Source organism: Monodon monoceros, unplaced genomic scaffold (genome assembly GCF_005190385.1).
Source record: "Monodon monoceros isolate NGI ecotype Baffin Bay Population unplaced genomic scaffold, NGI_Narwhal_1 Super_Scaffold_5, whole genome shotgun sequence".
NCBI classification, from domain to species: Eukaryota; Metazoa; Chordata; class Mammalia; order Artiodactyla; family Monodontidae; genus Monodon; species Monodon monoceros.
This window is the reverse complement of record NW_021703782.1, coordinates 91,458,791-91,485,889: the sequence shown is the minus strand read 5'-3', so window position 1 is coordinate 91,485,889 and position 27,099 is coordinate 91,458,791. Positions and strand designations below refer to the sequence as shown.

General features: G+C 40.4%; 2 protein-coding genes across 3 annotated transcripts in view; one reads left to right on the top strand and one right to left on the bottom strand.

Moving 5' to 3' along the window:
- The window catches only part of PTGR1 (prostaglandin reductase 1), a 75,212-nt gene that overhangs the window by 7,311 nt on the left and 40,802 nt on the right, over positions 1–27,099 (top strand). The window lies entirely within an intron of this gene.
- On the bottom strand, positions 1,188–18,431 carry LOC114884148 (dnaJ homolog subfamily C member 25). 2 transcript variants are annotated; one of them, XM_029202874.1, is made up of 4 exons: positions 18,037–18,431; positions 5,542–5,694; positions 3,007–3,477; positions 1,188–1,624 (listed from the first exon to the last, which is right to left on the bottom strand). In XM_029202874.1, exons 1-4 carry the CDS (start codon positions 18,367–18,369, stop codon positions 1,502–1,504), a joined length of 1,080 nt encoding a protein of 359 aa, XP_029058707.1. In that variant the 5' UTR covers positions 18,370–18,431; the 3' UTR covers positions 1,188–1,501. The 2 variants fall into 2 exon arrangements, with proteins under 2 accessions (XP_029058707.1, XP_029058708.1); XM_029202875.1 differs by having other exon boundaries at positions 1,341–1,624; positions 5,572–5,694; positions 18,037–18,369.

The window sequence follows — 27,099 nt, the reverse complement described above, 5'->3', positions numbered from 1 at the left end:
TTTAGCACTGTAATTTCTCCACCCTCCCAAAAAAGAATGAATGCATAAAACACTTTCATCTGAAGTTTACAAAAATATAAATATTATATAATTTCAGCTGCAAAAGGCCTTAGTGATAATCTGGTCAAACTCCTCCCCTAATTTTCTAATGAGGAATTGAGGCCTTCACTCACAGGCTAAATAACCCACCTCAGGCCTTTTGCTATATTAGCAAGGATGGAACTCTTCCCCCTCCTGCATCTCTGTATGTGTCACATATTTGGGCTGGGCTCTTGAAAGGACTAGTTTACTTTGAATAGAAACAGACTCTGCATAGCTACTATGCTACACTTTTATGCTATGTCTTTTACAGTTATATAATGCAAAAGCAATATGTTAATCTTTGACTTAAAATGTCATACCAACAAACTTGTGATATATTGCAACCGTTTTATTAATATGATGGACTGGGATATGTCTTTTAACAGGAGTATTGATTCACTACCATGAATGTGTTTCGATACTTTGCTGCAGTATCATACTTGATTCAGTCAAATTATGTGTGAATTACTTTCACTTTCACACGTATAAAGCATTTACATTTCATTGTTTGATAGAACAGCACACAGCCATGCACCCCTTCTTTCTGGTTTATATGCATGTAAATATGCTCACATAAAATGTATTTTTCACCACTCAAGGACTTCATAATATATGAACTTTTCATGACACTATTTCTGCTCTTTTTTTTTTTAATTGAAGGGGGGTAAAACAATACTGTGGTACAAAAGACCTTCTTACAAGGTTCTTTCTGGAGAAGTGTTTGAGAATACAGTTATAGTCCTATAATGACTGTAATCAAGATCATCCTACAAGGACATGAAAGCAGATTCACTCTCCTGGAGAGTTTCTGATCTTAGTAAGAATATTATGACTGGGGGGAGATATTATAAAGACAGTCCAGCAGAAGACTCTCCTAGAGAGATATTTTGAACATAAATCAAACCTATAATGACTGTCATAAAGATGACATGATAGTTGAATCATTTTGCTGAAGAAGTCTGTGTCTAGAAAGACACTCAAAAATGTAATTAAACGCTGTTATAATTTTTATGTTTTGTGAAACTAATAGAGGCCACGAAAGCAGAAAAATGTAGCACTATAACAAAATAAGGAAACACTTTTGAAGAATAAACACTTAACACGTAAAATTTTTAAATGGTATCTAATAAATTTTCATGTCAAATTTTTTAACCAAACATATAAAATTTTTAAATGGCAACTAATAAATCTTCATGTCAAATCTTTTAACAAAATCCACAAATTGATTATAAAAATTGAACAATCATAAATGTCTTATGTATAAAGTCTGAAGGGAAAGTTTAAATTTCTACATTATACTGTTTAATCAAATACTTGAGTTTTAGTTACTGCTGAGGAACAGTCAGTACATTTCTAAAATAATTCAGTTATGAAAATAGTATCACAATTAAGGTTTGGCATAGTAGCATTCCAGCAATCTTCAGTCATCCACAAACATTAACCGTCCAGGCCCTTCATTCTTCATCCACCTCCTATATCTCTTCCATCTAGGATCATTTGCTAATCTTTTCTTTAGTTCCTCTTCTTGCTCCTGTTTGTAGACCTGTAAGTATAAATAATATAAACTAACTTGACAATCCAAAGAGAAACATTTGTCATTAGCTTTATGGCATGTTTATATTTTTCAAATATAACTTTAGGTAAAAGTTTCCAATGAATGTATTGGTTTGTCTTCTGAAGACCATGCACCTAAGATTACTAAGCAATTAAGCACTTTAATGTTCAATGTTAAATAAAAAAGAATAACTTGTGCAAGAACTAGTAATTTTTTTCACTGACTTCTGTAACCTGGAAATACATTCTTTTCCTCCTTGAAATCATATATAAGCTGAGTTTAAAGGGTTTAAACATTTCCTCTCTACGACTAATGTCCAATATTGAAGAGTCAACAGTTTATTTTTCTAACATGGTACTCTGTAAATTTAACAGATGACTTTCAGTTTTGTTGATCCTAACCAAGGAACAAAGTGACCTTATAAATACATTTGTCTCCAGATTGAACTTACAACTAATTTTATCTTCAATGATAATTATTGGTTTTTCAGAATATTTTTAAAGTTCCCAAAGAAGGTTAAATAAACCACAGAGGTTAAGAACAAAGAACGTCTTTCATTTCTATAACCTTTCATGGATATCAGTTGAAGCTAAATGGACAAGTTTTCATAACCAATTTCACAGCCATATCAAATTTCAGAAAGAAATTATTTTACTTCCAAATTTCAGGAAGTAACAACTAAGATAACCTCATGTAATGCCGTGATAATTCAGCCCAGGATAGCACTCTATGACAGACAGAGTTTACTGTATAGTGGGCAGCTTCAACTACTTAAAAGTGAAAACTTATCAAATAATTTAGGAGCTACCATGTTACCTTCCATTTTTATGTTCTTTATAAGTAGGCTGAATATATCTACTTGCCAAATCATTCTGGCAATTCATAGTACAGTTTAACACAACAAATTAGACCATACTGTAAATTTTTAGCATTAGTAAATTAAAGTATTTGAAGTTCATCTTTTGTTTTTTTGTGTGTGTGTGTGGTACGCGGGCCTCTCACTGCCGTGGCCTCTCCCGTTGCGGAGCACAGGCTCCGGATGCGCAGGCCCAGCGGCCATGGCTCACGGGCCCAGCCGCTCCGCGGCATGGGGGATCTTCCCGGACCGGGGCACGAACCCGTGGTCCCCTGCATCGGCAGGCGGACTCTCAACCACTGCGCCACCAGGGAAGCCCTGAAGTTCATCTTTTAAAAAGACAAATTATAGGTTAAAAACCCACTGTTCCACTACTAAATATAGTCATACAGTCAACAAAAGTAAGATCTTTCTATATTTAACTCTTCGATTTCAGAAATTTGAGCACACTTCTGTGATCCCCTGTCACATACCTAGTTTTAAGTTGGTAAGGAAGGTTACAGTAATTACTCACCTCATAATTCTCCTTTATCCAAAGCTCCCGTTTAAGAAAAGTTTCTTTCTGATGATCTTCTAGACTATCAAACTGAGACTTTGACATCTTCATAGATTTACGTATGATATATAGTCTTTCTTCTTCCCCATATTCTTTGCCTTTGATGTTAAAATTATAGATCCACCGGCAATACCAGACTATATATGAGCACAGGTGAAAGGGAGCTAAGAGAATTTGAAACAGGAGAAGGTCACGGAACTGGGGTTTCTGATAGCCTCCCTTTATATCTATTTTACTTTTTATAATGTTCTTTATGATGTTCTCCTCCTCGTCGCGAATTTCCTCTTTGGACTTTTTGTTTCTGCCCTTCTCTTTGGCTTTTCTCAGCAATCCCTGCTGCTTGGCAATCTCCATGGCTTGGATACGGTACTTGGGCACCGTGGCCAGGTAGCTGATTGCCTTGTTGTAGCTGTTCCACCAGCTGAAAAACTAGAATATTTAACAAAAAAACCTGGGTAATTTTTATTACAAAATTCATCTTGGTGAACACAACCCCCCCCCCCGGCCGCCAAAACCTATTCTGATTAAAAACAGGGACCTCAAAAATCTTACTCTGTAAGTTGAAGATACAGTTGAATAATGCCCATGTGGACACGGGATCTCCAGGCCTGATAAGTCAGATAAGCCCTGAGCTGAGCCAAAAAGCCACTGATTCTCCACAGGAGACACCCAGGATCAGAGGATGGATCGGTGGAATCACATCACACCTGTTCATTTCACATCCTTACCATTTGACTCTTCCCTAGATCACAATTAAGAAATCCCTTTTCTTCTATTTTTTTTTTAAGGTTGCAGTCTACTTACTGGAGGAAGAATCGAATGGTAAAACTAGCTGGTGAGGAGTTTCTTTCAAAAAATCCCTGGGTATAGACTCGGGCAACTCTAAACCATCTGCACATACCACAATAACGCTCGTCACATTCTGAACTGAAAGATTCAAATATGTTTGAACGCTTTACTTATTTGGACAGGAAGACATTAAGTCACTTCATAAATATATTCAACCACAAAGGGTTTTATTATCAGAAAAAGTCCTACTCTTCATATAGTACCTCCACACATTTCAGCTATTTTACTGAATAAATACAGCAGTTGTACCAATAATATCCTGAAATATTATAGTAGCAATCTATTAGGAATAGCAAAAAAAAAAAAAAGTGATTAGGATATTACATTATCTAAAACAGAAAAGTAAAGTTGCCCTTCCTCTCCCTGTTGAAAAGGCAACACTACAAAAGCTGACACGTTTAAAATATACAGCTTTAGGGCTTCCCTGGTGGTGCAGTGGTTGAGAGTCCGCCTGCCGATGCGGGGAGCACGGGTTCATGCCCCGGTCCGGGAGGATCCCATGTGCCGCGGAGCGGCTGGGCCCGTGAGCCGTGGCCGCTGAGCCTGCGCATCCGGAGCCTGTGCTCCGCAGCGGGAGAGGCCACAGCGGTGAGAGGCCCATGTACGGCCAAAAAAAAAAAAAAAAAAAAAAATATATATATATATATACAGCTTTAGTTTTCAGTAGGAATTCTTTTGTCATATCGATTGAATTTCATTTCTGGGAATTAAACTGGAGAAGTAATTCTGAAACTAGTAAATTGCTTCATTCTAGTCACTTGACTTTCTTTTTTCTTCTAGAGGAGGATATGATAGGTGTGGTTAGTTGAGGAATAATAGTAGGGAAAACTCATTTCAGGCTAAACTTGTATTTCTGTGATATTTTAAAACAACATAAAAAGTTACTGTAGCACTTTTAGTCTATTTCAGTGGTTCTCATACTGAGCAGGAGTGCCCTTAGCCGTCATGTGGAAATGTGTGAGACATTTTTGTTTGTTACAGTGATGGCAAGCTCTACACTCCTGGCATTTGGTGGGTAGGTGCCAGGACTTGTTAGGCCATATTAAGGAGTTTGGAATTTTCCTCAAATTTAATGGGAAATCATTGAAAAGTCCTATGAAGGTAGTTTGGTCCTCGAACAATGCGGGGGGGGGGGGCACCACCCTGTTCAGAGTCTGAGTGCAGCGTATGGTTGGCCGTCCGTATGCACGGCTCCTCCCTATCCTCCGATTCAGCCAACCTCAGAAGGTGCACTGCTGCGGGTCGGCACTGCAGTTAGTGAAAAGAATCCGTGTGTAAGTGGACCACTGCAGTTCCAACCCATGTTGTTCAAGGGTCACCTGTAAATGATATGGTCTAGTTGGCATTCACTCTGGCTGTTATATGGAAAATACTCTAGAGGGGGAAAAGAGAAAAATACCTGACTTTTTTGTTTGTTTGGTTTTGACAGTTATATAATGACATTCATGATTTCTTAGATTGCCTGCCGACAAAGATTCCAATGTTATCAATTGGTTAAATAAATATTTTTCTAATATAAAACATTAATCTCACCTGGAAGTAAAATTCTACAAAAAGGTACTTCTAGTTCAGTTTTAACGACTACCACTAGCCAATGTGCACTCCTGCACATGCACATAGATACACACATCCATCAATACACACCTGAAACACTGAAATAGCACACACACTGACCAAGATCACAACTCTCACATCCACTTTAGGGGCTAAGCGCCTGCTGTAGTAGTGGTAGTAATGGCTGTAATACTCTTCTGGGTGATCCAGCATGTAATCATAATCTTTTCGAGTTTCTTCATCCTGTAAAATAACAAGATATCCAGTTTCATAGGACAGCTCATAAAATGGTCTTAGTTAATAATCTGTTAAAGTCAAATCTAGAATTTTGTAATTATGTAATCAATCTGAATAAAAGAACAAACTGTTAAAATCAAAAAATTTCCCATAATTCCTCAAAGGGACACACAAATTTGTTTCCAGAACTTTAATACTAGGTATAAAGCATAATAAAAAAATTTCCTCAAATTCTTGAGGAGTATTAGTCCTCCTGGAAAAAATAAAAACACTTCAGTAGCAATGAACCATGCCTTTTTAGCCAGTGCTGTGGTGCTAATAAGGATGTCGCCGTGTTCTTATAATTTAAGAGCATGTTGACACCTACTCTCAGTAACTGTTGATAGAAAAAAAAGAATGTTTATCTCTGTTGTATATATTCACAATCATTTCCCAACCTTGTATAGAAGGTTTTCTTTTGAAAGCAATGATTAAAACAACAAAAAAGTAGACAAAACCAGTCTATGCCCTCAAAACTGAATTATGCTCATCCCAAGGAAACATTGAGACATCGATGCAGTATAATGGTCAAAGTCTAGCTTTGTGATATCAGGCAAAAATTTTAGCCTCTCTGAGCCTCACTCTTCTTCACTTGTAAATTAGAGATATTAATAGCTGCCCTACTAATTTTACAGGGTTATTTTGTATATCAGATGACATACAGTATACAAAAACAGGTTAAAAATATGTAGTATTCACTATTATAACACATTTTCACAGCCCAGTTCATAAATAAGGTAATATATAGCTCTTTCTTAATCATGCAAACATGTTGAAAAAATTATAGCATTCTGAAATGCTGCTCAAATGGTCACAAATAAAGCATTTCTTAAAACCTTCTCTAATTTTAACCAGTTACTAAAAGGTAATCTTTTACTGAGCTACATAGGTTGAAAAGCTACCAAACTAGGTTATGATTTGCTTTTTTTTTTTTAAGCCCACAGGAAACCTATTTTTCAGCTTGTCTTGTTTCCAAAAAAATGTTAAAGACTAAAACTACAGCAAATTCTTTAGTCTCTATAAGTGAATACAACATAAACCATTATGAAAAAAAATCTTTCTTTAACCTAGATGACTTCTTTCTATGATAAATTAATTATTCAACATACATAAAGTTGCAGATTATTAGCTCAACATTTCAAAATCTGCACTTAGTGCTTTGTTACCACAGAGGCGCTGGGGTCTGTTCAGGGCCTCCTCCCGAGTCCTCCAATATGCTGTTTCTTAGATTTAAAATAAGAAGTTTGCTAATGATAAATCTTTCCTGTACCCATTAATATCATTATATATTTTCTATTAAGAATTCTGAATTTGAATGAGCACATTCTCAGTAACAGTTCTTTTTTTTAAAAAATAAATTTATTTATTTTTAATTTAATTTTATTTTTGGCTTCGTTGGGTCTTTGTTGCTGTGCGCAGGCTTTCTCTAGTTATGGTGAGCGGGCTTTCTCTAGTTACGGCGAGCGGGGGCTACTCTTCGTTGCAGTGCGCAGGCTTCTCATCGCGGTGGCTTCTCTTGTTGCAGAGCGTGGGCTCTCGGTGCGTGGGCTTCAGTAGTTGTGGCATGTGGGCTTCGGTAGTTGTGGCTCACAGGCTCAGTAGTTGTGGCGCACAGGCTTAGTTGCTCCGTGGCGTGTGGGATCTTCCCGGACCAGGGCTTGAACCCGTGTCCCCTGCATTGGCAGGCGGATTCTTAACCACTGCGCCACCAGGGAAGCCCTCAGTAACAGTTCTTACGCTCATTACATTCAAAATATTTTTTACCTCTGACTAGAATTTGAAGCTAGATGAAGTAGTATCTAGTATAATTAGATGTAAATATATTTAAAGTCTATTCCATGGCACTGTATGGAGGGCCAATATGCGAATCATCTATTATATAAGGAAAGCTGAGCTCAGGCTGATATTATTTTCAAATTCACTCCTTGTATGTTCTCTTCCATTAGAAAAGACTTTCTCGGGAGTTCCCTGGTGGCCTACTGGTTAGGATTCCAGCCTTTCACTGCCGTGGCCTGGGTTCAATCCCTGGTAGGGGAACTGAGATCCCGCAAGCTGCGTGCCACACGCCTCAACTGTCAATCCATTCCTCCTATAAGCCATCATCATATTCTAGAGTTTCTAACCGAAAGAGGGTAAAATGTTACAGGTCATACAGATAGCTCTGAAGACTAAAGCCTATGTCCCTTGATGTATTTCATTCTGAGTACTTCAAGACATCCTTTGAGAATTTTTCCATTCTCCCTCCATTTTTTTGCCCTTTTGGCTAATTTTATAAATATGCTCTGCTTCTGGCCTGAATTCGTTGCCTTTTATACTCAGCCTCCCAGTCTTGGCAGATGCTTTTTGAAATGTATTTCTTCAAACACGATTCTTCTCCTTGCTCCAACTAGATTACAAGTAGTTTTGAAACTAACTGCCCCCCCTGAGATGAGATTCCTACAGTCCTCCAGCATCACTATCTCTGCACAGTCCATTGCCCATTCTGACTGTCTGTACTCCTCCTGGTTGAAGTATACAGCAAGATCTGTGAGTGTCACTGAAATCTGCTCTGTGAATGTCATGCGTCTAGTGGCTGTCCTCTCCTTTGTTCTCTTATCTTACTGAAGGTCACAGTCCACAGAATGCAGATATCCTTCTTCAAGCTTTTCACCCATATCTTCCCCCAGAGTCACCATCTTCTCACTGGTCCCTAGATTTGTGACAGAGCTTCATTTAACAGGATGGTCAGCTAATGCTCCAGTACCAGCAACTCCAAAATTTATACCTTATGTCTAGCCTCTCTACTGTAACCAGAAGCCTGTAGGGTCTATTCAGGGCCCTCTATAATGAGTCCTCAAACTACCTCATCCCTGTAAAAGGTTTCAGGGTCAAGTCTGACTTCTCTTAGAATGGTTTTCTTTTCCTTGGGGCCACCATAATTTCATGACCCTGTTTTGGTCATGATTAGAGACAAGAAGGTCTGCGATCTCCTTGTTACAGCGTTTATTCAGACACAGTCTTCTTTCTTTAATGTGTTTAAAGCTTTCTCTCCAGAATGAAGAAAATGGATTTTAGGCTGAGGCATGCATAATACACTTTACAAGGCTGTTCAAGGTTGGCACAAATTGAAGAGTTAGGGATTCTCAACAATCTAAGTCAAAGTCCTACTCTTCAGTAGCCTACTAAGTTTAGAATCAACCTAATAAGAACACAGGATACCAGGAATGTTAGCAGAAAAGAAAAGACAGACTGGGACCCAATTAGAGAGTTTCATGTACATTCTTACATATTTTTATTTTTAATACCATATATTTATTTTTTTTCCTACCCATCTTGGGACTAAAGTAGCCTCACAGTTTTTTTGTTTGTTCTGTCCAATGCTTCCCAGTGTCTAGTAAGGTAAGTTCAATTTTCCTTGTCATGCAACAAGGCCTCCATAACTGACCCAAACTTACCTACTTAAGAAACATCTTATCACTCTCCCTTCTTTTGCCCATAGCAAACATTCAGATAGCAATTTCTGGAATTTGGTGTGTTCTTCAAGTACAGCATGCTCTTTTATATCTATGACTGAACAGATAATTCACTTTAACTCAAATGCCCATGCCTTTCTTCCAACCTCATGCGCTCCTATTAATCCTTTAGAACATAAACATTAGTAGACAGATTTAGACCACTCTTATTACACTTATTACCTATTTATTATAGCACTTATCACATTGTCATCATCAGTTTTTTTCTTTTCCTTGAATGAGAACTTCTAGAAGGCAGGTAGGGTGATTCCTTAACCTCTGTATATCCAAGGCCTAGCACAGTGCCTGGCATTCAATAAACATCATTTCAAAACTGAATGAAATTTTGTAAAGGCTCTCCCTCACTCTAGACATCTCTCCAGCCACACAGGTCTCCATCTCAGCAGGAAGGCGAGACGGGTGATTAGGCCACAAAAACTTGGGCTTGGCAGAAATGACTGCTTGATTTCATAGCTTATGAAGATACGCTAATGTGGCTAAAATAGCTTAAACCTTAAAACAGTGTAATATCTTACCTTTCAATAAGGTAGTACTTTTTCTTTCAGCAATTTTGTGGATCTTAAGGTCCCAGGGTCAGGAGATTCCAACTTCTTTCCAAAACCAAAACCTTTATACTTGTTTCTTCCTCCTCTCTGTCCTGAGCCTTGACAAGCAGGGCAATAAGCTCCTTGTTTCTAATCTCTACAGGAAAAAATGGTGCTTCTGCTGGTGTCCACTCCACTCCCAATCCTCTTGGGCATATGCAGGAGGACTGGAACATAACCACCAATATCTAGATCAAAAGTGAACAAGAGGAAACCCACAAGCAAAGAAAGCACTGAATCCTTCCTTCTCTTATGAAAATGATCATTCCCCCCTCCCCAGAGGCAAAAATATATTATGTTCTTGTCCTTGAAAGAAATAATGAATTGTTTGATTTCAATAAACATAAATTGCAATAATTAGATATTGCAGCCAGGTTCACATTAAAAATCTTCGATTATACAAATAATAGAAACCATTTAGAATGGCAAAGGCCAAGAATCAATAATATATGAAAATATAGTAATAGTTTGTTCATTCTTAAATATATATAGTAATCCTGTTTTTAAGAGAAATACACATACAAATGATCCTTTAAAAAAATAACATCTGTTCCCCTAAATTTCTTTCCAGGCCATTACACCCTACTAAAGAGGAAGAAAGTTAACTGCTCTGAGTTTTCATTTCTCTTCCTGTTCCTACCCACCAGCCACTCGTGCAACTATCTTCTACGTCTTCTCTTCTCAGTCTACACGTGGTTATAGCAACTTCCATCATTTGCAGTATCACCTATATATCATATACGAGTGACACTCAGATCTGTTTTCCCTGCTCCTACTATTTTCAGATACCTCCTGAACATTTCCTAAATGTAACATAAATATCTCAAATTCAACATGCTCAAAACCCAAATCTGCTCCTGTGTCTCAGTTAACGGTATCGCCATCTACTTGGTTACCTGAGCTTTAAAAAACCTTAGTTATTTTCAGTTCAGAAAATAGTTATGCAGGGCCTTAAGCCATGTGCTGAGCACAAAGGAGGATAAAAAAAACAAATAAATTAAGGACCTAGCCTCAGTAACTCTCCCATCTACAAGAAGAATCTAGCAGGCAAGAAGAGCACAATTCAATGTACTAAGGACTAACTGTGCCTGAGACCACTGGTAATGGGATTCACAGAAGACATGAAATGAGTGCTAGATCCTAAAAGCAAGTAAGATGTGGTAAAATTTGTTCCAGGCAAGGGGAACAGCAAGTGTTAAGGTACAGAAGCATCAGTGTATAGAACAGATTCAGTGAAGCTTAAGCACTGGGGAAGTTTAGGGAAGAAAGGAGCAGTAAATGTGGCCAGGAAGATAGGTTTGGATAAGAACCACAGGGGATCTTATATGCCATGCTAAAGTGTTAGGGTGTTACTGTCTGTGCTATTCAAACATAACATGTTTTCAAGTATGATAAAAATAAATAGCATTGAGTAGAAGTATATATTTTTGGACGATAACTCTGATAGAATTGTAAAGAAAGGAATGAGGGAGAAACAGATTTTAGAGACTAAGAAGTAGAACAAATAGGACTTGGTGATTAAAGGGGTACAGGAATCAATCATGTTAAGCATGATACTGATGTTTCTAATTATAGTCACTGTGTGAACCATGTTATTCTAAGAATAAAGGAAGAGGACAGCAAGTGTGGAGAAGATGCAGGGGAAAATTGTGGAAGATTTTGAAATGGGGAGGAAAGAAAATTACTGGATAGCTTTTCAGTGTCTGGAGCCTCCAAGGATTATCTTTTCCTGTAGGAGGGGTGTGCCTTTATTTGTCTTTGAAAAGTCTATTTTAACTTTGTAGAGAAAGAAGTAACTTGTGGAAAACTGGAAGTAATGCAAATAATTCTTATTCACAAAAAGACAAATTGTGACCAGTGGAATTAAGGCAACTGATAACTGCCTTGTCATATTGACCAGTATTACAGGCATTTCAGCACTCCTTGTCTTGACTGTAAACTGTGTGGCACTTTTTCTCTTTTGAACCAGTTTTAATATCTTACTGGTTCCCTCATTAATTAATGAGTTAAATAAAATCTTTGACACGTGTTTATTTTGTATTTGTACAAGAGTCAAGCTCTTTTAAAATTTATGCTTTAACAAAGAAAACAGGATTAGTTTCATGTGTAATTCTGGGTACCTGTGCTACAAATGAGAGACAATTGAAAAATATGAACCTAGAGAATACACGGATTTCAGGCTTGTCAAGGATGTAGTTGAGTTTCATCAGGACGAGCTTAGAAAATAAAAAGAAGAGTACCCAAAGGACAGGACTCTAAGGAAATGCAATGTTTACGGTGAAGGCAGAGGAAACGAAATACAGACTAAAAGAAATGGCTAGAAAGCTTGGAGAAAGGGGAGAGAATTACATGAAGGGAGTCAAGGGAGAACAGCTTAAAGAACTACGTAGTCGACATCAAATGCCACAAATAGTTCCAAAAGGAAGAGCAGCCCTCTGATCTGATGCTTAGAGCATCACTGTTCATCTTAGGAAGAACAGCTCCAGAACGTGTGCTGATGCACATGTCAGTCTATGACAGTTTAAATGAAAGGGGGACGAGGAAGTAAGGATAGCCAACAATGAGGAGAGAAGAAAAATGTGACCATAGCTTTAAAAGAAGCAAAATTAAGGAATGAGAAATGAACCAAATAAGAGATTCTTAAGTTACCAAAGAGGAATGATGAGATTCCAGAAGACTAAGATGGAAATAAAATGAGTTCAGCCAAGAATACCTTCCTGCCTTCCCCCAACCCATCTTCCATATTGTTCCCAGAACTTTCTTTCTGAAACAGACATCAGACTGTGTTACTTATGCACTTTAAAACCTGTGGTAACTCTTCAATACATCAGGTTCACATGCCTGAACACAGCTTAAAGGGTCGATCCCAAACTATTTCCAGTCTCCTGAAACATTCTCCCTACCATGCATCTGACTGGCTTCTAACCTAGAAACAGTAGATCCCCTACAGTCTCTAAAAATACAGTAAGGGTCTTTGTGCTGTGACTATCTCAGAATATTCTTTTTACCCATGATAAATTTGCACAAGCAAAATTAAAACGTCAAGTGCTTAGTTTCTGGCTAGAATTATATCAACTCAGTAGTTTTTGTGTTACTCAAAAAAGCTCTGATGGGTTGTTGATACCATCATGTGTCAGGTAGTCACAGCACTAGATTTAAACAAAGCACTAGGTGTAATCAGCCTTGGCCATAAGTAGGGAATAACAGGTGAAATTTTAAGGGATGAGTAAAAAATGAAAAACACTTATGGGTTCACAGCAGAAATAGCAAATGTGGCACATAAGGTACCACACCCTTCTTCTGGGCCCATGGGAGAACAGTTTAACATGTCATCTTTTCCACTAAACCCAGACAAGGCCCCCAAATTTACAAGTGTTACATGGAGCCGAGACCAATTACAGTTGGCACGTGAAATGAAAATTATCTGCCATCAAGCTGACTTAACTTGGCTGTGTATCAGCCTCACAACTGTGATAGAAATTTACATCATTTCTATTAGTTTTATGAATACCCAATTATTATGAATGACTGATTAAAATCTGGATCGATGCTGGAAAAGAAAAATAGTAATAGCAATAAAGTGCAGCTAATTTTTTTCCTCCAGAATGAAGAGTTCCAGGGAAAAGCATAATAGAAGTGATCCTACATCTCATTCCTGGAACCAGCCTTGCACACTCATGACTCCATGTTTTCGTGGATCAAGACTTTTCTCTACCAGAAATGTCCCTCCACAGTCAACCTTGGGGATTGTTCTAGATCCAGATCAAAGAGTGCATTCTTCTCCAATCCCCTGAGAAGAAATAATTGTGTTCTCTCACTGCTGCAATATAATCTACACGTTTTTATTATATAACTTAGATAAATAATAACCAAACAATAAGTATCTGTATCCTTCTTATATTAAAAGCTTAAAGGCAGGAACTGTACCTTTTTCATTGTTATGGTCTCCTCCCCCAGCACCTATGTCAGTACCAGTGAGATAAAGGGTTAAGCGAATATACAAAGGGAGAACAATAAACAGTAACCATAACAGGGCAGGAAGTTCATAATCCCCTTTTTGTCAAATCATTCTTAAGTGCTAAAGCCCTGCCACATCAACCAGACTGGCAAAAAGAAACTGATGTGTTCCTGTGACTTTCCTGCCAAGACAAGGCTGGAGGAGCACAAGGCTCTCTCTACACATCCCTTCAATTTATCAGATAACCTGCACGCCAGTAATACCTCCAAGACCTTTTCTATGTTCTTCTCTCATGATCTTGCAAAATGCTGTCAAACTCTACCATTTTCTACCAATTGCAGTTTTTCTAAGTGCGTCCTTACCACCTGTTCCCTCATCTGCTTATTTCTATGCCATCCTTCTCATTTTATCTAATTCATCCAGTTTGTATCTATATCAAAAATAATTAATGTTCTCAAAAACCCTGAGAAAATAATTTCTCCTTAAAAACAGAAGTATAATTTTTCTCTCATGCAGGAATTTTTCATTCATACCCATCCAATCTACTTTATCTGTACCACTCTTTAAGACTACAATTAATTTGGGGTAAAATGCCAAAGTAGGCTTCACATAACAATGTCAAAACGCCAGAAATCCACTTTCGATTTCCATCCTATCTGAATCTATCTCCAGATAGGAGTTTTTATTTTACAAGCATTCATTATCTATGTGCCAGACACTGTGCTAGGTGCCATGGATATACATGCAAAAATGAAGTTTAGTGGAGAGGGGAGAAGGGCTACTCAGGATTTACAGTGCAGTGTGATAAGTGCTATATCCACATAAAAAGATCCAATGTTGACACAGCAAGTGAGAGTCTGTTTACTTAACTTCCAAAGTCCATGTGTCCCTGAATCCCCAGTAGTCAAATACACTAAATAGTTATTTCACCGGCTTAACTCATATTATGAAACAAATATAAAGCAGTGTGTGAAATCATAATGGTTTCAAGTCCTGCTGAGATCTAGAGGTTTAAGTTATTTGAGAACATGAACTAAGCATGACTTGGTAAAAGCATCTGACAGGTCCCTTTGCCTTCCATTATTACCCGTCCTTCTTTTTCTGGTTTTTCTCAATCTCTCTATTCACAGGTAGAATCTCTGTTGCTATGAAAACAATGACCAACTGTGATAATATCTCCTTGTCTGACCAACTGCATTTAAATCATGTCAGTATCCTTATTTTTAACAATTTCCATCTAAAAAAACTCTCTCTCAAAGAGGCATTTATTTAACCAAGACAACTTCAGAGTCATAAATCCACTATATCTTACACAAATATAATTCTCATTTTGGTTATTCAGAGATGCTTGGTTGTTATAAGTTTTGATGGAACACCATTTTAAGATTATAATGAGGATATAATATAGCTTTTTATATTATACATGTTAAAAATGCTAAGAGACTTGAACAGACCAAGAATAAGAAATTAAGAAGGTTATCAAAAAATTATGGGGAGAGAAAAAAGGTTCCTGGCTCCAATGAATTTACAACTAATTTATTTCAGATTTCACAAAAGAAACAATTTCTGTTAGATACACTGTTCCAGAGATGGAATCTACCTGGGCATTCTACAAAGCAAATATAGAATCAACTTTTCCCTTCATATGCCAGCAGTAACTGAACATGGCTGTGAAGGAGGACACAGTCTTCCCAAGGCCCTCCCTCCTTTTCAGCTCTCACAGGGTTTATTGCTGTTCTTTATGGAGAAATATATAGTGTATAACAAAAAGAGCAAATAGAAATGAAATGCGGTCCCAGGTCTGCAGTTGCTGCCCCCATGAGATGATATATGGAATTTCAGGTAGGCTTCTGCGGCTCGTCTTCATTCCAGAGCCACTGGAACTTATCAGCTTCTCCCACTATTCTATCTGACCTGCTCGTAGTAAAGGCCAGGTGGACCTCTTATCCCTCACAAGCCCTCTTTCCAGTCTGTAGATATAATCCAAGCAAAACAGTGGTTGCATCCCTGTTGCCTCAAGGGGATGACCCCAGTTTATCAGATCTCTGCATTACCCAGAAATGATATCTTCCGGCAACCTTCTCACAATTCTCCATTATGACAGCAATAAAATCAGACCACCCTGTTTGTTTTTAATAACTTCTTCCACACATGGCAAGTCAAAGTCCTCTTCCTTATTCCAGGAGAGAGCATCTTCAATGAAGTTTTTTAAAAAGTTTCTGAAGGTGTTCCACTTGGAAGTGGAACCCCTGTCTATCTCTATAAATTTAACATGGGAGTTTTCATAGAGCCCAACTAAGTCTGATTTCCATGGGTCCAAACCAAGCCCAGACACCCCTTTTCTCTCACAGATAATTTCCGTTCTCCTGCAGTAATAATGAGTGGGGTTGGGGAAGCTATAGAACACTCTCTCCCACCCTCCATCAGTGCAACTACAATTCTAGTTTCCTGTTTGGAGGCATTTGCAGCTACCGCAAACCTGTCCCAATCAAGAGTAAGTGTTACTTTCTCCAGACATACTAGTTTTTAACTGCTTCAAAGTTCCTTGTTCTTGAGTGGACACATTATTTTATTGAGCTTTTTATTAGCTGACAAATCAGTGCTAAACTCGTAGCAGCATTTAGAGGCAACCATTACAGCCAGATCAGCCTCTGAATTTGTCTCTTCGAGAAAATGGCAAGAATATTTAGAGTCCTGGGATTCCTCCCAGCCAGATTTTCTATAGTCTCTATTTACTATCATGCTCACCATTTTCATGCCAAATCTCCCCATCTCCAACCCCAGCAGAAGGGAACAGTTGCCACTGTTTCTGCTGCCTCTCTTCTGGAAGTTCTCCACCTGCCCAGTGCTCCCTCTTGTGCCACGAGGGCTTTGGAGGACCAGTGGCAGGCCTTCTGGATGGCCGTCTGGACCACTATCCTTCCTCACTGCAGAAAAGCAGACTGGAGCTTCACATGCTGGGCTGCCCTGAATGAAGTTCTTTCCCATCTTTCTGAAGTCTTTCCTCAATCACTCTCTATCCCAAATAATAGGCAACCAAGCCCTCTGGCCTCAGCACTTTCCCAAACCCCCCATTCCTCAGTTAACTGCCAATAAAAATTACAATCTCACCAATGCTGGTGAGGATTTAGTGAATTTTATGACTCCATATTATCCAAACTGCTCTGGAAAGTAAGCCATTAACTCCTTGACTCAGTGTTTTCAGCTCTGGAAATCTAACCTGGAAAAATAATCCATGCTTAAATTATAGCATACCCACTCAAAGTAGTCACTAAAAGCAGACGATACAGCAACATGGAAAACTCTGCCTCAAAAAGAAAAGAAAAAGCTAGAAAAAAGTACCCTACAACTGCAACTGCTGTTGCATTAGCATGATGGGGCCCTTGAAGCAGTAACACTTCCACCAAATATGTTTTGTACTTAGTGATTTCTTATGGTTTGCTTTTCCCAGCAGTAGAAGAAAACAGGATCAGGCTAAATCTCCCCATCCCCACAAGACTCAATAAAACCTTTGGCAAATGACTACACATATATACTCACAAAATATTTCCTACTAGAAATTCTCAGTCTTGAAACCCAAGTCATTAAGCACCTATTTGCAGGTCCTGTATAGGGGGTTTCTCATTCATCATTCTCACTCTCATCTCATTCATCATAACAACCCGTGGAGCAGGCATCATGGCCTTAATTTTGTCTATGAAGAAACAGGTACTCTGACCTATTAAGTCACTATCCAAGGTCATACAGGGGTGTTCAGAGCCGGAGTCAAACATCCGGTGTTCTTCTTAGTATTTTTCTACATCCTTAAACCCAAGCTAAATGTCACAATTAATACCATCCCCAGAAACCAAGTTTCTGTCAACTCAAATTCGGGCGATCTCACTGTCACTGGAGCCCTTTCCTGTGTTCTATCACAGATCTTGGTAATAATAATCACCCTGCTTTCCGAGAGTGAGCTGCACGTTATTAAAACATTTTCACTAAATCGTAAGAAACCCAAAGCTTTGCATAAAAAAGACTGTAACAAAAAGGAGGGGGCTGGCTGCCCTCCAAGACCGAGGGGGTTCCCATCTTTGTCAGTGGGCCGTATGCGCTCTCTCACGTGGGGAAGCGCGAGCATCCTAAGGGTGGTGGCGGTGGTCGCGCCTGGCGCCGGAGTCACAGGGAGCCTCGCTCCACGGGCCAGGGGCCGAAGGGGCCACGCCGCTCGCTTCGCCAGCGGGTCCTCGCAGCCCATCCGCGCCCCCAGGCTTACCTTAAGAGTCTCGTAGGCGGTGGCCACCAGCAGGAAGGCTTCCTCAGCGCTCTGCGGCGTCCGTCCGGGGCCCTCGTCGCCGGGCTCTGGCCGGTAGCGGTCGGGGTGGTAGCGCCGAGCCAGCTGGCGGTAGGCCCGCGCGATCTCCGCCTTGCCTGCCGTGCGGCTCACCCCCAGCACCTCGTAGCAGTCCCGCGTGCCGCAGTAGAGCCCTTCCACCAGGGCCGCCGCGGGCCGCGGCAGCAGCACCGCCAGCAGCAGGGGCGGCAGCAGCACCAACCAGCCCCGGCCGGTAGCGCCGGCTCCCCGGCGCGGAGCGATCGGCGTCGCCATCCCGGCTGGGCCACGGCTCCACTAGCCCAGCCGCACCCCGGCACTCCACCGCGCGCCCGGCTGGGCTGCTGGACCCAGATCCACGTCAGCACGCGGCGCCTCCACGCAGGCGCACAGGGCGCGGCTGCTTCAGCCACTTCCGTCACGACCGTTGCTAGGGGAGCAGCAGGACGCCTCAGCCGCCCGGCTGCTTCCGCTATGTCTGTGAACGCGTTCCTAGTCCCAGCGGCCATAGGATTTGTCCTCAGGTGGACGGACCTAAAGGATGTCTCTGTGTCTGAGGTGCACTTAACCAGTGTATGCAGAGTGCTTTACTGTCCACAGTGCCCTTCCCAGGCAGTCTTTTAGGCATCATGACTTTGTTTGCTGCCATTGGTTGGTAGTCTGGCCCTCTTGCCCTCTGGTTATCAGCCTCAAGATGTGTGCCCAGGGTTTTAAAGATGGGTCTCAGCCCCGACTCCGTCTCACTAACTCCATTCTCCCTTTCCAAAAGGAAGTTTAACTTAGAGATTCTTGGCGCTCTGTGCCTTAAAGTTCATGGCCATCTAGTTCCGGGTTTCTTAGCCTCCGCACTATTGACATTTGGCCTGGATAATTCTTTTCCTTGTAGGGACTGTCCTATGCATTGTACGATGTTTAACAGCATCTCTGGCCTCTACACACTAGATGCCAGTAGTACCACCACCTCAGTCGTGACAATCAAAAATGTATCCACGTATTCTCAAATGTGTTCTGGGGGTACGGCTGCCAGAAAAGATGCAGGTCGCTCGGTTAAATCTGAATTTCAGATAAACATTTTTTTTGGAAATTATGTCCAAAATATTGCATGGGACTCTATAGCAACATGAAGAGCTTTACCTCAAAAAAAGTTGTTTCTATCATTCACTCAGTAAATATTTCTTGAGTCTTTACTATGAACTAGACACTGTTGTAGGCTCTGAGGACATAGTGGTGAGCAAGGTAGACAAGGTTTTTAATCTCAAGGAGCATATATTCTGGTGGAGGATGACAGACAATAAACAAGCAAATAAACTTTAAGAAATAATAAATTCTTTTAAGAAAATGGAACAAAATAAAGTTAAAAATATAGTATGGGGCTTCCCTGGTGGCGCAGTGGTTGAGAGTCCACCTGCCGATGCAGGGGACACGGGTTTGTGCCCCGGTCTGGGAAGATCCCACGTGCCGCGGAGCGGCTGGGCCCATGAGCCATGGCCGCTGGGCCTGCGCGTCCGGAGTCTGTGCTCCGCAACGGGAGAGGCTACAACAGTGAGAGGCCCGTGTACAGCAAAAAAAAAAAGACAATCCATATGGCTGGGCTGGGGGTGGGGCTGGGGGATGAGGAGTGGAGGGGATGAAACTGGAAAAAGCCAGATTATGAGGGGTCATTTTGTTCCATGTTGAAGAAATTGCTATTTATCCTAAGAGCAATGGAGAGCCAGCATAGAGTTTTTAAGTAATAAAGTGACACCTTAAGATTTGCATTTCAGAACAATTACTCTGCCTGAGAAAACGAGCTGGGAGATATCAGGAAGACCGTTATGAGACAGTTATAAGAGTCCAAGTAAGAGATGCTACAGGCGTGTTTCAAGGTAGTAGCATTGAGAATGGAGAAAAGTTGAGACGCATTTATGAAGCAAAATGGGTAGTATTTAATCATTGGTTGTGGAGGAGTGAAGGAGAGCACTGAGTCCTGATGACGCTAAGGTTTCTACATTAGGAAATCAGGTGCCATTCCTGAAATAAGGAACACAAACTTACAGTGTAAGATGATGCATTCATTGATACGTGTTGTGTTTTGAGATGCCAGCCATCTCCACATCAGATCATGTTGTTTCCATACTTGAAACATTTGACGATTCTCATTGAACCTTGTCTCCCATGAGGTTCTTCAGCTATGCAGGTTTCCCAGTCCACTTCCTTCGTGCACACTCCTATAGAAGCTCATTGCTGCCTGTTCAGGGCTCTCCTTCCCAAACAGAAGGAGTTCCCATGCTGCCTGGAGATAAAGGAAATTTTCTACATTACAAATTTGGTCATGTTACTCTTACCCAACTTCACCCTCAGATTAGAGTTCAAATACCTTAACGTGGCTTTCAGAATTCCATAACAACCTAGGGTCTCCCATGCTTTGCTTCTGCCCATACTGGTCCCTCTCCCTAAAATATCATCCCTTTCCCACTTCAAGGTCTTCCAACCTCCTATAACCTACCAGACCTAGCCTAAGCATCTCCTTTCTTTGGACTCTTCCCTTCCCAGGTTTTAGTCCCAGAGCCGATTTAGAGCTCCGTAGTCAAGCTAAAGCTAACGTAGGGAAGGCTCACTTCAAAGCAGACAGAACTTTAGTCTGTGGCTGTTATGAATTTATTGCCTCTGAGCTGCAAAGCCCATCATCCCTTGCCCCAGGGAACGGCACTCTGCAGACTGCGTTTGCCTGTTGCCAGCTGGCTGGATGTTAAACTCTGCCAGTAGAGGGTGCTTGAAGCACACTGCAAGGCTGGAAAAGGAAACGGGGACTTTTTTTTTTCCTCAAGTAAACAGGTCTATGTGCAGATTTCTCTGTGTGGCATCAGTTTTCTTTGCCACCACATTGATGATGACTCCTGTTGTGGGTCGAATTGTGTCTCCCCAAAAAGATATGTTCAAGTCCTAACCTCTGGTACCAGTGAATATGACTTTATTTGGAAACAGGGTCTTTGCAGATGTAATCAGTTAAAATGAAGTCACTGAATCCAGCGACCTTATAAGAGGAGAAAACAGAGACGTGCACACAGGGAAGACAACCATGTGAAGCCAGAAGCAGAAATTGGAGTTATGCTCCCACAAGGCAGGGAGCACCGAGGATTGCCAGCAACCACTAAACACTAGGAGAGAGGCGTGGAAGAGATTCTCCCTCAGAGGTCCCAAGAGGACCCAACCCTGCCAACACCTTGATTTCAGACTTATAATCTCTAGAACTGTGAAACAAAAGTGTGTGTACACTTTAAAATGGCTAAGGTGGTAGATTTTATGTTTACACATAACAGAAAATTTTAAAAATAGTAAATACAAAGGGTAGCCACTACCCCTGTGACTGAGGGAAATGGAAATAAATAAGGAACTAAGAAACGCAGAGGAGGCTCTTGCCCCAAGTCTGAGATTATTTTTTTTTTATTGTAGAAAAATATACATAACAAAATTTACCATCTGAACCAGTGTATGTATGTATTTATGTTGATGTATAATTGACATGCAGTATTATATTAGTTTCAGGCATACCATTTTAAAGTGAGTGTACAACCCAGTGGCATGAAGTACTTTCACAAAGTGGTGCAACCATCACCACGATCTAGTTTCAGAAACTTTCATCACTCCAGAAGGAAATCCTGTACCTATAAAGCACGCATTTACTACTTCTTTCCTCTATACCCCTTAGAGTTCTCTTTTACCCCTTTTGGTTATTAACCATGACCGGCATCATCAAGGAGGATGCCTAAGCTGGGGTTAGAACTCTGAGAGAAGGTAAGACAAACTTGATGGCAACCAGGGAGCACCACAGAAGGGCCAGGCCTGGTAAGAGTCAGATGATAGACTAGTCATGGGGGTGCTACATCCTGGACAGAATTACCCTACTCAGAGAGGTGGACGATGTGTTTGAAAAGTGCTGACCTGCTCAGGTTTCATTTCATCTCTCTCATTATAGAAGACTCCATGAAACAGAATCTAGAATAAAATATTAGGAAAACCACCAAATAGATAGTAAGTTGAAAACATGGATGGGATGCAAAAGTTCCTAGAAATATATAAAATGCCAAAAGTGGTGCTTGTATAAACATTAAGGAAACTGAAAAAGTCACCAGACTGTCATCAGACTGTTGATGACTGAAAAAGTCATCAGACTGTTCTCCTGAAAAGAACAAATTGTTACAAAAAAAAAATAGACAACTTTCAAAACCTGCCTACTCGTTTTATGAAGTTAGTGTAATGTAGATTCCAAAACCAGATAAGGGTAAAACAAGAAAATAATAACAGCTAATTGAATCCAACAGTATTTGTAAAACGCCCTACATCTTGATCCAATAGGAATGGATGTACTACTAACTGCAACCACAGGGCTATCCCATTTGTCATGTTTTCCCCACAACCCTTTTTTTTTAAATTTGGTTGTGCTGGGTCTTAGTTGCAGCAGATGGGCTCCTTCCTTGTGGCTCACGGGCTCTTTAGTTGTGGCTTGCCGGCTCCTTAGTTGTGTCTTGAGGGCTCCTTAGTTGTGGCATGCAAACTCTTAGTTGCAGCATGCATGTGGGATCCAGTTCCCTGACCAGGGATCGAACCCAGGCCCCCTGCATTGGGAGTGCGGAGTCTTAACCACTGTGCCTCCAGGGAAGTCCCTTTCCCCACAACCGTTGTCCACAGAGCAGAACTTCTTCTTTCCTGACTTTCTTTCCCAAGGCTCTACTAGAAGAAGCAGGGAGGCTTATCAATCATTGGTTCATTTCATACTAGAACCCGGGGAAGAGCTATTACCTCCTGTGGCTCAACTGCTTAGGTAAAAACACATTCAATAAATCAACAAAACCCTAACACGGTTAGGGTTGTGTTGACGAATATTAAATTATTTAAGCAATAACATCTGAAACCAAAACATCCTTATTATCTAATCTCTGGCCTTTGGCTCTATTTTAGTCCAAATTTCAAGATTAGATGAGCAAACATTGGATTTTGAGATGTAACCTATACATTCTATTCCTTATTTATCTCTTCCTTGGATTTCTTTATAAAAGGAGAAACGAGAGCATAGTAAACAGTGATTTCCTCACAGACAATCTCTAGTCAAATGACCTCAATGAGTTAGAAGACTTATAGCCTAAAACAGAGTTCATAATGAGCAACTTGATGACAGCTGAATTTTGGATTCTGGTAACTGAGATTGACCTCTACAGCATTTCTAAGTTTTGATAAACAGTATTGGAAAGTCATATGGAATACAATTAATTTTCTAGTATCAATATGGACTTGAAACTTCCATAAACTTAATTTTATTTCATTTGACGTTAACTTGTCACAGACTAAGCACACATACTTACTCCAAAATAGAAGTCTCTATTAACAGTAACATTTGCACATTTGCAAGTGCACTCGCAACTAATTCACACACATTGCAGGAAGTCTCAAAATCTTTCTTTTCCAAATGAAGAAAAAAAATGCTCAATGCATATATAATTTAAAAATAAAATCACAGATTCAAAAGCTATCTCAACTTGAGTATGTTGGTGACTTTAACAATACAACACCAAAAGCACAATCCATGAAAGACATGATTGATAAGTTGGACTTCATTAAAATTTAAAAACTTCTGCTTTGTGAAAGACAGTGTTGAGAGAATGAGAAGACAAGCCACAAACTGGGAGAAAATATTTGCAAAAGACGCATCTGATAAAGAACTGTTAGCCAAAATATACAGAGAACTCTTAAAACTCAACAATGAGAAAATGAAAGACCTGATTAAAAGATGGGCCAAAAAGCTTAAGAGACACCTCAACAAGGAAGATATACAGATGGCAAATAAACATATGAAAAGATGTTCCACATCATATGTCATCAGCGAAATGCAAATTGAAACAACGAGATACCACTACACACCTACTAGAATGGCTAAAATCCGGAGCACCGACAACACCAAACGCTGAGGGGGCTGTGCAGCAGTGGGAGCTCTCGCTCACTGCTGGCGGAAGCGCGAAAAGGTGCAGTCACTCTGGAAGGCAGCTTGGCATTTTCTTATAAAACTAAACATACTCTTACTGTACACTCCAGCAGTTGCACTCCCTGGTATTTACTCAGAGGAGTTCAAAATGTGTCCACACAAAAACTTGCATGTGGATGCTTATAGCAGCTTTATTCATAACTGCCAAAACTTGGAAGCACTAAGTTTGTCCTTCAGTAAGTGAATGGATAAATGTGGTACATCCAGGTGATGGAATAATATTCAGGGTTAAAAAGAAGTGAGCTATCAAGCCATGAAAAGACATGAAGGAAGCTTAAATGCATATTACTGAGTGAAAGAAACCAATTTGCAAAGGCTGCATACTGTATGATTCCAACTATATGACATTCTGGAAAAGGCAAAACTATGGAGACAGCAAAAAAAAAAAATCAGTGGTTGTCAGGGGTTGGGAGAGGGAGGGATGAATAGACAAAGAACAGAGGATTTTTAGGGCAGTGAAAATACTCTGTATGATATTATAATGATGGATACATGTCATTATACATTTGTCCAAACAAATAGAATGTTATACAGGAATGAATGAGCCCTAGTGTAAACTATGGACTTTGGGTGATTCGGGTTGTGTCAGTGCAGATTCATCAGTTGTAACAAATGTCCCACTCTGGTGAGGGGATGTTGATAATGAGGGAGGCTGTGCATGTGGGGGGAAAGGGGTGTATGGGAACTCGCTGTACCTTCCCCCCCTCAATTTTGTTGTGAACCTAAAACTGCTCTCAAGACTTGTCTGTAAATAAACACTAAGGCCATAATGCCTTAGCATTCAATAGATAATTTTTTGTTGTTGTTTGTTTTGCGGTACGCGGGCCTCTCACTGCTGTGGCCTCTCCCGTTGAGGAGCACAGGCTCCAGATGCACAGGCTCAGCGGCCATTGGCTCATGGGCCCAGCCGCTCCGCGGCATGTGGGATCTTCCCAGACCGGGACACGAACCCGTGTCCCCTGCATTGGCAGGCAGACTCTCAACCACTGCGCCACCAGGGAAACCCAAGGCTCCAGAACTCGTAATGGTGACCCATTCCCACAACCATTCCTCTGTGTGCTGGGATTTACCATGAGATCAGCTTCTCTTGAATAACATTCTCTTGTTATCTATTCTGTGCCCTCATTGAATTTGGCATGCCAAAGAATGGTAAAAGACAGAGTAGATACACTGGGTCCAAAGGGCCTTGGCCTGATGACTTGCATCCTTTGAAAGAACCCAAGTAGCTGTCCTCCAGCTTTAGACTTGCTCATGTGTAAATTGCGGTGGGAGAACCAGGCAGTGTCCACCACTTGGATTTTCTCTCTGGAGAAATCATTCTTCTAATAGTGTTTGCCCCTCCAGAGGGTCTCCCTTCTTGGTGGCCTATATTCTCTTAGGAATGAGTCAGTCATCAAGATGTCAGTGGTGCTGAGTGGGTTGAGGAAGTAACAGGGGCAAAACTATAGTTGCTATGAAATAAGGTGTTCTGGAGGAAGACGCTGGGAATTGTGCATTGTATGCTGGAATGGTGAGGAAGGGGTGAGATCCTGGGGGAAGTTCAGAAATGCAAATTCTCTTCAAACCTTCTGCAGCTCTACCATTTGGCCACTGATTAGTGGTTTTGAATAATGGCCAGGTGGATTTAGATTCCAAAGGTCATTAATAGTACCCTTTAAACCAGAAGATAAGACGGGGACCATGGTTGCATGTGGGAGCGGCTAGATGGTACCGAGGTTGTGCAATAAGAAAACTATGAATTGGATCCTTTCAAATATTCATTTAGAGATGGGAGTGAAAAATGAAATTACTTTTTCTTTTGGCCACGTGGCTCATGGGGTCTTAGTTCCCTGACCAGGGATGGAACCCGGGCCCTTGGCAATGAAAGCACAGAGTCCTAACTACTGGACCACCAGGGAATTCCCTGAAATTACTTTTTAATTACTTTAATTAAATTACTTTTGGTTGACAAATTGCACTTCTTTAAACATGACTGCATGCTTCTGAACCCTGTAATTGTCAAGAACTGTGAAGGGGCTGAGATTTTTAACCTTCCTTTTGCCTGCCACACAGATGCTGGTAGAAGACTCAAAACTCCTGGGTCAGAGACAAAGGACTTTATTACTTACGGCACAGCAAGCAGCATGAGGTTCATGTTCATGTTGGTTTCCTCTTGCCACCCCTAAGTTCACAGGGGAAAGACAGAGGGGCCCATGTGAATGCCATGCTTGCAGAGGATTTGCATCACAGCTGAGGAGCTCTGAGCTCAGGGAGCCCAAATCTTGATAATAGACATTTCCACCAAAGGGAGACATTATTACACTAGAAAGAAAACAAAACTGCCCCCTGCTCTGGAGGGAGACCCTGTACCTTCCAAGGCTGTTTGCTATACAAACATCTTGGAGAAAATAGTCCAGAACAAAGGTGGTCAGTGCCTCTGTTCCCAGGACATGCAGAAACATGGAGAATTGTCTCCCAACAAAAATAATAGTAGCTACACTCCTATAGCTTACTGTGCATTAAGAGCAGTTCTAAGTGCTTTGGTGCTTTATATACATTATCCCACTTAATCCTCACAATAACTCTGTGAGGTTATCCTCATTTCACAGATGAGAACATTGAATTTTATAATGATACAGAGTGCTAGACAGTCATGGAAAGGGCATGATGTTTATTTTTAACAAGCCCCAAAGATTATTCTGATAGACACCAAACCTTAAGAATCACTCATTTAAAAGATAAGCATCACCTTTTTAATTCCATTCACTAGTTAACAAAACTTTTTACTCTTCTCTCTATTTATGCTTACCTAATAAAGCCAAGAATTTTATTTCCTTTTATTTAAAATATAGGATTTGGAGTTCTTACTGTGTAAGGAAGACAGAATCAAAAAGGAAAAAAGCATAGATTGTTTGCAATAAAAATGTTTAAAGAAAGTACAGGCTTTGAAAGGACTGGCTCTCTATATTAGCAAACACAACATGTAGTTAAATGAAAAGAAAATCACAAGA

Excerpts from the sequence above, each read along its gene's own strand:
- LOC114884148 (XM_029202874.1), bottom strand. The coding sequence starts at position 18,369 with ATGGCGACGCCGATCGCTCCGCGCCGGGGAGCCGGCGCTACCGGCCGG. Across the intron at positions 5,695-18,036 it reads CCGCCTACGAGACTCTTAAG|GATGAAGAAACTCGAAAAGA; the intron begins GTAAGCCTGGGG and ends GTTATTTTACAG. Across the intron at positions 1,625-3,006 it reads GGATAAAGGAGAATTATGAG|GTCTACAAACAGGAGCAAGA; the intron begins GTGAGTAATTAC and ends TTATACTTACAG.